General features: G+C 35.5%; 1 protein-coding gene across 1 annotated transcript in view; it reads right to left on the bottom strand.

Annotated features, from left to right (window-relative positions):
• The window catches only part of TEX11 (testis expressed 11), a 212,587-nt gene that overhangs the window by 78,570 nt on the left and 121,763 nt on the right, over window positions 1–12,254 (bottom strand). Inside the window, exon 17 of the mRNA XM_055565760.1 lies at window positions 9,327–9,429. Within this exon, the coding sequence (XP_055421735.1) occupies window positions 9,327–9,429 (103 nt within the window). The remainder of the gene's footprint in view (window positions 1–9,326; window positions 9,430–12,254) is intronic.

Raw genomic sequence — 12,254 nt, 5'->3', positions numbered from 1 at the left:
ATTCAATGCAATCGCTATCAAATTACAACATTTTCCACAGGACTAGGTAAGAAAATTTTACAGTTTGTATGGAAACAGAAAAGACCCTGAATAGCCAATGCAATCTTGAGAATGAAAACTGAAGCTGGAGAGATCAGATTCCCTGATGTCAGATTATGTTACAAAGCTACAGTCATCAAGACAGTATGGTACTGGCACAAAACAGAAATGTACAGCAATGGAACAGGATACAAAGTCCAGAGATAAATCCATGCACTTATGGCCACCTAATCTGTGATACAGGAAGCAAGAATATACAGTGGAGAAAAGATAGCCTCTTCAATAAGTGGTGCTGGGAAAACTGGACAGCTATGTGTAAAAGAATGAAATAGAACACTTCCTAATACAATGCACAGAAATAAACTCAAAATGTAGATTAAAGACCTAAATGTAAGACTAGACACTATAAACCTCTTAGAGGAAAACATAAACAGAACACTCATAAATCACAGTAGGGTCTTTTTTGAACCACTTCCTAGAATTAAAAAAAAAAAAAATGAACAGATAGGACCTTATTAAACTTAAAAGAACAGAACTGCACTCATCTCACATGCTAGCAGAGTAATGCTCAAAATTCCCCAAGTCAGGCTTCCACAATATGTTATCCATGAACTTCCAGATGTTCAAGCTGGATTTAGAAAAGGCAAAGGAACCAGAGATCAAATTGCCAACATCCGCTGGATCATCAAAAAAGCAAGAGAATTCCAGAAAAATATCTATTTCTGCTTTATTGACTGTGCCAAAGCCTTTGACTCTGTGGATCACAATAAACTGTGGAAAATTCTGAAAGAGATAGGAATACCAGACCACCTGACCTGCCTCTTGAGAAAGGGGAATCCTCTTGCATTGTTGGTAGGAATGCAAATTGACACAGCCACTATGGAGAACAGTATGGAGGTTCCTTAAAAAACTAAAAACTACCATATGACCCAGCAATTCCACTACTGGGCACATACCCAGAGAAAACCATAATTCAAAAAGATACATGCACCCCAATATTCACTGCAGCACAATTTACAACAGTCAGGACATGGAAGCAACCTAAATGTCCAACAGAGGAATGGATAAAGAGATTTGGTATATATAGACTATCAAATATTAGTCAGCCATAAAAAAGAATGAAATTGGGTCATTTGTAGAGATGTGGATGGACCCTGAGACTGTCATATTAGTGAAGTAATTCAGAAAGAGAAAAACAATTGTATATTACTGAATATATGTGGAATCTAGAAAAATTATATAGATGTTCTTATTTGCAGAACAGAAGTAGAGACAGAGATGCAGAGAACAAAAAAATAAACACCAAGGTAGCAAAGTGAGGGGTTGTATGAAATGAGAAATCGGGATTGACAGTTCAGTTCAGTTCAGTTGCTCAGTCATGTCTGACTCTTTGCGACCCCATGGACTACAGCACTCCAGGCCTTCCTGTCCATCACCAACTCCCAGAGTTCACTCAAACTCATGTCCATTAAGTTGGTGATGCCATCCAACCATCTCACCCTCTGTCGTCCCCTCCTCCTCCTGCCTTCACTCTTTCTCAGCAACAGGGTCTTTTCAAATGAGTCAGTTCTTTGCATCAGGTGGTCAAAGTATTGGAGTTTCAGCTTCATCATCAGTCCTTCCAATGAATATTCAAGACTGATTTACTTTAGGATGGACTGGTTGGATCTCCTTGCAGTCCAAGGGACTCTCAAGAGTCTTCTCCAACACCACAGTTCAAAAGCATCGATTCTTCAGCACTCAGCTTTCTTTAAGGTCCAACTCTCACATCCATACATGACCACTGGAAAAACCATAGCCTTGACTAGATGGACCTTTGTTGGCAAAGTAATCTCTCTGCTTTTTAATATTCTATCTAGGTTGGTCATAACTTTTCTTCCAAGGAGCAAGCATCTTTTACTTTCATGGCTGCAGTCAACATCTGCGGTGATTTTGGAGCCCCCCAAAATAGTCTGTCACTGTTTCCACTGTTTCCCCATCTATTTGCCATTAATTGATGGGACCAGATGCCATGATCTTAGTTTTCTGAATGCTGAGTTTTAAGCTTTTTTCACTCTCTTCTTTCACTTTCATCAAGAGGCTCTTCAGTTCTTCTTTGCTTTCTGCCATAAGGGTGGTGTCATCTACATATCTGAGGTTATTGATATTTCTCCCAGCAATCTTGCTTCCAGCTTGTGCTTCATCCAGCCCAGTGTTTCTCAAGATGTACTCTGTATAAGTTAAATAAGCAGGGTGACAATATCCAGCCTTGACGTACTCCTTTTCCTATCTGGAGCCAGTCTGTTGTTCCATGTTCAGTTCTAACTGTTGCTTCCTGACCTGCATACAGATTTCTCAGGAGGCAGGTAATGTGGTCTGGTATTCCCATCTCTTTCAGAATTTTCCCGAGTTTGTTGTGGTCCACACAGTCAAAGGCTTTGGCATAGTCAATAAAGCAGAAGTAGATGTTTTTCTGTAACTCTTTGGCTTTTACCATGATCTAACTTAGGATTGACATATATACACTATTGATACTATGTATACAATAGATAAGCAATGAGAGCCTATTGTATATAGTTCAGGGAACCCTACTCAGTGCTCTGTGGTGACCTAAATGGGAAGGAAATACAAAAAGGAGGGGATATGTGTATATGTATAGCTGATTCACTTTGCAGTACAGTAGAAACTAACATAATACTTTAAAACAACTATACTCCAATAAAAACTAATTTAAAAAATAATGGACAAAACAGATTTCAGAGCAAAGAGTTAGTGCCAGAAGGTTATTTCATGATGATAAAGGAATCAATTTATTATGATGACATAACAATCCTGAATGTTTATGCACCTAATACCAGAAGGAAAAACTTACAGAACTGCAAGGAGAAATGAACAAATCCATAATTATAGTCAAAGTTTTCAATGAAGGCTCTCAAAGAATTGACAGGACAGGTAGACAGAGAATATTTATATTTAGGATATTTAGAATATTTATAAATAGGATATTAAACAGTATTAATCTATCTGGCCTGATTGACATTTATAGAACACTTGACCTTACATCAGCAAAATACACATTCCACTCAGGTATACAGGGAACATTTATCAAGAAAGACAATACTCTAGTCCATACAACAAGCCTTAGCATATTTAAAAGGATTCATACAAACTTATGATCATAGACTGAAACAGAATTAAATTAATAAAAAAGTTCTCTGAAAAAAATTCTCTGGAAATCTACAAATGTTTGTAAAATAAATAGCATACTTCTAAACAATCCATGGGTTTTCACTGGAATCAAGTCACATTGAAAAATATGACTGAATTAAAATGAAAACACAATATATAAAAATTTGTGGATTGTCACTAAGGCAGCACTTAGAAGGTAATTTATAGCATTAACTGTTTATATTAGACCAGAATAAAGGTCTAAATCAATAACCTCAGCTTTCAACCTTTGGAAACTAGAAAAGAAATAGCCAATGAAACTCAAAGTAAGTAGAAGAATGGAAGTGATAAAGATCAGAAAAGTAATAAATGAAACAGAAAACAGAAAAAATAGAGAAAAATTGATGAAACCAAAAGCTAGTTCTTTGAGGTCAATAAAACTGATCAGCTTACAGCCACTGACAGGAAAAGAGAGAAGATGCTAATTACAGATATCAAGAATGAGAAATATGACATCATTTTAGAATTTACAGATGTTAAAAGGATAATATGAATGACATAATGAAAGATTTTAGGCCAATAATTTCAACAACTTAGATGAAACACAAATTTCTTCAAAGACATAAAACTACCAAAGCTCAGGAAATAATAGATAACCTGAAGAATTCTATTATCTATTAAAGAAATTGAGTTTATAATTAAAAGCTTTCTCATAAAGAAAATTCCAGCCCCAGATAACTTCACTGGTGAACTCTACCAAACATTTAACAAAAAAATAACACCAATTGAGCAACAAAAACTCTACTAGAAGATGTAAAAAGGAAGTGTATTTTCCAATTCATTCTATGCAATAAGCATTACCCTAACAGGAAAAGAAAAACAGAGACCAATATCTGTGACCATGGACACAGGCACAAATATTCTTAAAAAAACTATTAGCAAATCAAATCTAACATTATATTTAAAAAGAACACATCAAGACCAAGTGGAGCTTATTCCAGGAAGGCAGCATTGGTTCAACAGTTGGAAAATCAATATAACTCACCATACTAAAAAAACGTCAAAAAACTGATCATTTCGTTTGCAAATATTTTCTTCCATTCTGAGGGTTGACTTTTCATTTTGGTTATGGTTTCCTTTGCTGTGCAAAAGCTTTTATGTTTGATTCAGTCCCATTTGTTAATTTTTGCTTTTATTTTCATCACTCAAGGATGTAGACTGAAAAAGATCTTGCTGTGATTTGTGTCACAGAGTGTTCTGCTTACATTTTCCTCTAAGAGTTTTATAGTATCCGGCCTCATACATTTAGGTCTTTAATCCATTTTGAGTTTAGTTTTGCGGATGGTGTTATGGAGTGTTCTAATTTCATTCTTTTATATGAAGCTGCCCAGTTTTCTCAGCATCACTTATTTAAGAGACTGTCTTTTCTCCATTGTATATTCTTGCCTCCTTTGCAACAGATTAGGTGTGTGGGTTTATCTCTGGAATTTCTATCCTGTTCCATTGATCTGTATTTGTTTTTGTGCCAGTACGGATTAATCTTTCCAAAAATACACAAACAGCCCATGAAGCTTAACGTCAAAAAACAACCCAATCAAAGAGGAGACGAAGATCTAAACAGATATTTCTTCAAAGAAGACATACAGATGGCCAAAAAGCATATGAAAAGATGCTCAACATCATTAATTATTAAAGAAATGCATATCAAAACTACAATGAGATAGCACCTCATACCAGTTAGCAGGGCCATCATCAATAAATGCTGGAGAGGCCTTGGAGAAAAGGGAATCCTCCTGCAGTGTTGGTGGGAATGTAAACTGGTATAGACACTATGGAGAACAGTATGGACGTTCCTTAAAAAATTAATAACAGAGCTACAATATAATCCAGCAATCCCACTGCTGGGCATCTCTCCAGAGAAAACCGTAATTCAAAAAGATACATGACCATTCACTGCACCATTATTTACAATACTCAGGACATGGAAGTGACCTAAATGCCCATCTACAGAGTAATGGATAAAGAAGATGTGGTATAAATATATGACGGAATATTACTCAGCCACTAAAAAGAGTGAAATAATGCCACTTGCAGCAACACAGATGGACCTAGGGATTGTCATACTGAGTGAAGAAAGCCAGACAAAGACAAATATCATGATAACACCTACATGTGGAATCTAAAAAAAGGGTAAAAAAAATTTAAAATGGGTACAGGTGAACTTATCTGCAAAATAACAGAGTTACAGATGTAGAAAAGAAACTTATGACTACTAGGGTGTAAGGGGAAGGAGAGACAAAAGATTGGTACTGACATATACACACTACTGTATATAAAAGCAATAACTAATAGAGACCTACTGTATAGAACAGGGAACTCTACTCAATACTCTCAAATGGCCTATATTGGTAAAGAATCTAAGAAAGAGTCAACATATGTATATGTATAACAGACTATCTTGGTTGTACACCTGAAACTAATACAATATTGCATTAATACTTTAGTTTAATTACTATTAAAGTGTACTCCAATAAAATTTTTTTAACTTGATAATTTCAATAGATGTAAAAAAAATCATGACCAAATTCAACATCCATTTCTGATTAAAAACATCTAGGAAACTGCAAACAGAAGGGAACTTCCTCAATCTGATAAAAAGTATCTATGAAAAACCTATAGCTAACATCATACTTAATGATTGAAAATTGGATGGTTTCCCTCTAAAATCAGGAAAAAGTCAAGGATGTCTGCTCTTTACCAATTTTACTCAACACTGTGCTAGAGATTCTAACAAGTACAATAACACGTGAAAAAAACTGCACCCATATTGGGCAGAAAGTAGTAAAATTGTCTTTATTTGTAGATAACATTACATCTACAAGGAAGCTACTGGAAGCAATAAGTGAATTTAGAAATCTTTAGGATACAAGATCAATATACAAAAATCATTTGTATTTCTACATACTAGCAATGAACAATCAGAAACTCCAAGATTTTTAAAAAATGCCATTTGAAATAGCATAAAATATACAGTATACTTAAGGATAAATCTGACAAAAGATGAGTAAGACTGATATGATAAAAGATAGAAACAATCTCTGAGAGAAATTAAAGAACTAAACAAATGGAGGTATATAACTCCATTTCACAGATTGGAAGATGTTGATTCTCTCCATACTGATGTATATATACATTCAATGGAATCTCAATCAATATTTACTTTTGTAGAAATTGAAAAAACTGATTCTAAAATTCACAGAGATGTACAAAGACTTAACCCAAACAATTTGAATGAGAAGAATAAAGTTGGAGGACCAATACACCTGATTTCAAATTTACTATATAGTTCCATTAATCAAGACAGTGTTGGAATGGTGTAAAGATAAATAGATCGGTGGAACACAATGAAGAGTCCACAAACGAACCCATACACAGCTGATTTTCATTAAAGGTGCAAAGGAAATTCAGTTGGGAAAGGACAGAACTTATAAATAAATGAAACTGGAATAATTAGGTAGCCATGTGCCAATAAAGGAACTTCAATCCACACCTTAAGTCAAAAAAATGCAAAATGGATCACAGAACTAACCATAAACTTTAAACCTAAAACCACAAAATTTCTTGAAGAAAACATAGGGAAAACTTTTTGTGATCATGGATTAAGTAACGATTTCTTAGTTACAATACCAAAAAGATCCATAAAAGAAGAAAAAATATAAATTCAACTTCATCAAACTTGTCATGAAATACACTAAGAAAATAAAAAGAAAAAATTTATAAAACACATATCTGATAAATAACTTGTATTTAAAATATATAAAGAACTCTCAAAATTCAATAAGAATACAAAAGCTCCTTATATAAAACTGGGCAAAAGATTTGTACAAACACTCCATCAAACAAGATGTATGGATGTCAAATATTAGATATTGTGGAAATACTAATTATAACCTTATCATGATATCTCAACCTGCTAATTAGAATGACTAAATTTTCCAGTGGACAATTCCAAGTGCTTATAAGGATGCAGATCAACTGGAACTTTAACATACAGCTAGTTAGAGCATAAAACTCTAGAGCCATTTTAGAAAAGAGCTTGGCAGTTTCTAACAAACATATACTTATCATATGACCCAGCAAACATATCCCTCGATATTTACCCTAGAGAAGTGAAATCTTGTCATTGCACAAAATCTGTAAATAGATGTTTATCACACCTTTATTCATAATCACCAACACTGGAAAACATTTGAATATCCTTCAACTGGTAAATGTATAAATTGCAAATGTATAATGTATAAAATTCATTCATACTTATGAAATACTACATGAATTAAAAAAAGTAACAAACTATATCAGTATGAATGAGTTTCAAAGGAACACACAACAGTATGAATGAGTTTCAAATGCATTATACTAAGAGAAAGAAAAAAAGCTTCATACTATATGAATTCATTTATATGACATTCTGGAAAAGGTAAAATTATAGAGAGAAATGAGATTAGTAGGAATCATGGCTAGAAGTAGTGGGAAGGAGAGACAACAAAGGGGCATGAAATTAATTTTTTGTTCTATATCGTGATTGTGGTGCTGGTTACATGAGTGTATGCAATTGTCAAAATTAACAGAGTTACTAATATAAATAAATCTCATAAAATCGTACACTAGGCAATAATAAATTTTATTGTATGTATCTTCAGTAAGTATGTATGTATGACTAAAAGTGATCACAGATAAATGGGGAAGAAATAAAAAGACTGAGCTTATGTTATGCTTAAAAAGTAAAATAATTTTAATAGAATGTTAAAAGAAAAAGTTTAATTGGAAATCTGGTTTTGTGGGGTTATTTTTTTTGCTACTTCTGCTGACAAATGTTTCAAGTTCTTCTATACTTCAGCATAATATATCAAGAAAAATAAATGCCCAGAAGTCTCTAATAAAAACCTTAATAATAGACATTGACAGCAATATTAACCTTGATAAAGAGCTGATTCCAATTTGTTATTCCTTAATTAATATACAGGTATACTTTACTACCCTAGAACACTTCTTTTTCAAAGAAAAAATATCTTTTTCTTAGAGTGAATAATGAAGTCCACTCCAAGGCTCCCCTGTCCCTGGGATTCTCCAAGCAAGAACACTGGAGTGGGTTGCCATTTCCTTCTCCAAGGCATGAAAGTGAAAAGTGAAAAGTGAAAGTGAAGTCGCTCAGTCGTGTCTGACTCTTCGCGATCCCACGGACTGCAGCCCACCAGGCTCCTCCATCCATGGGATTCTCCAGGCAAGAGTACTGGAGTGGGCTGCCATCGCCTTCTCCAGCACATACAGTAGTATTCATAAATAGTTGCTTAACTGGATTAGTATAAATTCTGTCTGAACCCATTAACTCAAGTTTCTCAATTTCTCTCCTTGTACCCTTAACAAAGGGCAACCAGTCTGGAGTTCACATTGCTCCAGGATTTGCTCAGTCATCCAGAGTTGAGCAGGAATAATATCACAGCATAGGGAAACCGATAACCAAGTCAAGATACCCATGTGTGCAGACACCTAGCAAGGAAACTATGCTTAACTTAATAGAAAGGACAAAGCACTAATGGGATAAGGTTCATGTTAGCAATTTTAACACTGTCAACTTTGTGGAGACAAATTCCATTTTCAGGGCCAAATATCTCACTGATAGCCTCCCAGGCTAATTGAAAACAATTAAAAGATATCCTGGAGACTTCAATTTTCTAAAGACAAATTCTTAACTGACTGAATTATAATTTCTCCCTGCCCCCAGCTTTTTAAGGTTAATTTTTAATAGGCTGTTTCAAATGACAAAGTATAAAAAAGTCCACAGTGACAAGACTTCCCCCAATTCTTATCCGACATCTGCCTAGTTCCTATTCCTTCAGTAGGTAGACCTTTTGTTTTTATTTTTATGCAACCTTCCATAGTTTCTTGTTGCATGGTTGTATCATCTTTACATAGGGAAGGTAGCATATATGTGTGTGTGTATATATATATATATATATAGGTATGTGTATATATATATATATCCAACTCCATTGTCTTAAAGACTACTTTTTTCTTTTATGGTCAAAGATGATTATTCTTTGTGTTAATAGACAAATATAACTTATAACTAACATTTATACCTCTGCCAGAGTTGCCCTCCACGACTGAAATCTTGAATATATAAAACTGAGTGAAAATATTTCTAGGATCACGTTGTGCAACTTTGATAATCACGTCTTTAGCCTGAAAAAAAAAAAGGAATATTAGTGTGCTTCCATAAAATATATAAGGAAGATCTTACCATATTTTACTAATGCTATCAATATAGTCACAATGGCTTAGGGACTCTCATAATGAAAAGTCATGAACATAAGAAAAATCTTTAAAGAACTGTTCTATCACAATGCAATAGAAATCAAGAATTCTGCTCCTGAAAACAGGGCATATTATATATGTTAAACCAACACAACACATCTTAAATGTCAAACCTACTTAAAACAAGCAAAAATGTTGGATAACATTTTTTTTAATTCCAAAAGCAACTGACTAGTAAAGCAATTACCAAGAAATATCTAAGGAAAAGTGAGGTCCCAAAGAAGTAAATGGAGATTTAAAGCCATTTAAAAAATTTATTTATTCATCTATTGGCCATGCTGTGCAGCATGCGGGATCTTAGTTCGCCAACTAGGGATCAAACCCGCACCCCTGCATTGGAAAAATGGAGTCTTAACCACTGGACCATGAGAGAAGTCCAGCAGCTTTCTTTTTCTGGTGGGCATTTGTAAACCTAGGCAAATTCTAACTTTAATTTAGCAAAACTAGCTCAGGAAAATAGACATCAAAACTCAAGGGACCATACTCTTAGGCTAAGGGTAAATAAGAAGTAAACTCACTTTTATCCACATTCTCAGGAGACTACAAAAAAAGTTACCTTGGTTCTGAGAAGAATGAAACAAAATAGGGTAGGGAGAACCAATCCCTAAGGTATAATATGAACAGACTCTTTCATGTATCTACAGCCCCAAATCATATTATATGGGAGGCCAAAAGATATCAAGCTATGAATTTATCTTTCATTGATATCAAACAGGGAGCTGACTGAGGCACAGACCATGAATTCATTATTGCCAAATTCAGATGTAAATTGAAGAAAGTAGGGAAAACCACTAGACAATTCAGGTATGACCTAAATCAAATCCCTTATGATTATACAGTGGAGGTGACGAATAGATTCAAGAGATTAGATCTGATAGACAGAGTGCCTGAAGAACCATGGATGGAGGTTTGTGACATTGTACAGAAGGCAGGGATCAAGACCATCCCTAAGGAAAAGAAATGACAAAAGGCAAAACGATTGTCTGAGGAAGCCTTACAAATAGCTGTGAATAGAAGAGAATCGAAAGGCAAAGAAGGAAAGATATACCCATTTGAATGCAGAGTTCCAAAGAATAGTAAGGAGAGATAAGAATGCCTTCCTCAGGGATCAGTGCAAAGAAACAGAGGAAAACAATAGCATGGGAAAGACTAGAGATCTCTTCAAGAAAATTAGAGATACCAAGGGAACATTTCATGCAAAGATGGGCTCAATAAAGGACAGAAATGGTAGGGACCTAACAGAAGCAGAAGATATTAAGAAGAGGTGGCAAGAATACACAGAAGAACTGTACAAAAAAGATCTTCATGACCCAGATAATCATGATGTTGTGATCACCCACCTAAAGCCAGACACCAATCTAGGCCCATCTAGATGCGAAATCAAGTGGGCCTTAGGAAACATCACTGTGAACAAAGCTAGTGGAGGTGATGGAATTCCAGTTAAGTTACTTCAAATCCTAAAAGATGATGCTGTAAAGTGCTGCACTCAATATGCCAGCAAATTTGGAAAACTCAGCAGTGCCCACAGGACTGGAAAAGGTCAGTTTTCATTCCAATCCCAAAGAAAAGCAATGCCAAAGAATGCTCAAACTACCACACAATTGCACTCATCTCACGCGCTAGTAAAGTAATGCTCAAAATTCTCCAAGCCAGGCTTCAACAGTATGTGAACCGTGAAATTCCAGATGTTTAAGCTGGTTTTAGAAAAGGCAGAGGAATCAATGATCAAATTGCCAACATCCGTTGGATCATGGAAAAAGCAAGAGAGTTACAGAAAAATATCTATTTCTGCTTTATCGACTATGCCAAAGCCTTTGACTGTGTGGACCACAACAAACTCTGGAAAATTCTGAAAGAGATGGGAATATCAGACCACGTTACCTGCCTCCTGAGAAATCTGTATGCAGGTCAGGAAGCAACAGTTAGAACTGGGCATGGAACAACAGACTGGCTCCAAGTAGGGAAAGGAGTATGTCAAGGCTGGATATTGTCACCCTGCTTATTTAACTTCTATGCAGAGTACATCATGAGAAACGCTAGGCTGGAGGAAGCACAAGCTGGAATCAAGATTGCCGGGAGAAACATCAAATAACCTCAGAGATGCAGATGACACAACCCTTATGGCAGAAAGTGAAAGAACTAAAGAGCCTCTTGATGAAGGTGAAGCAGGAGAGTGAAAAAGTTGGCTTAAAACTTAGCATTCAGAAAACTAAGATCATGGCATCTGGTCCCATCAGTTAATGGCAAATAGATGGGGAAACAGTGACAGACTTTATTTTGGGGAGCTCCAAAATCACTGCAGATGTTGACTGCAGCCATGAAAGTAAAAGATGCTTGCTCCTTGGAAGAAAAGTTATGACGAACCAAGATAGAATATTAAAAAGCAGAGATATTACTTGATCAACAAATGTCTGTCTAGTCAAAGCTATGGTTTTTCCAGTAGTCATGTACGGATGTGAGAGTTGGACTGTGAAGAAAGCTGAGCGCCGAAGAATTGATGCTTTTGAACTGTGGTGTTGGAGAAGACTCTTTGAGAGTCCCTTGGACTGCAAGGAGATCCGACCAGTCCATCCTAAAGGAGATCAGTCCTGGGTGTTCATTGGAAGCACTGATGTTGAAGCTGAAACTCCAATACTTTGGTCACCTGATGCGAAGAGCTGACTCATTTGAAAAGACCCTGATGCTGGGAAAAA

The sequence above is a fragment of the Bubalus kerabau genome, chromosome X (assembly GCF_029407905.1).
Source record: "Bubalus kerabau isolate K-KA32 ecotype Philippines breed swamp buffalo chromosome X, PCC_UOA_SB_1v2, whole genome shotgun sequence".
In the NCBI taxonomy this organism is placed as follows: Eukaryota; Metazoa; Chordata; class Mammalia; order Artiodactyla; family Bovidae; genus Bubalus; species Bubalus kerabau.
This window is presented reverse-complemented; position numbering and strand designations above follow the sequence as displayed.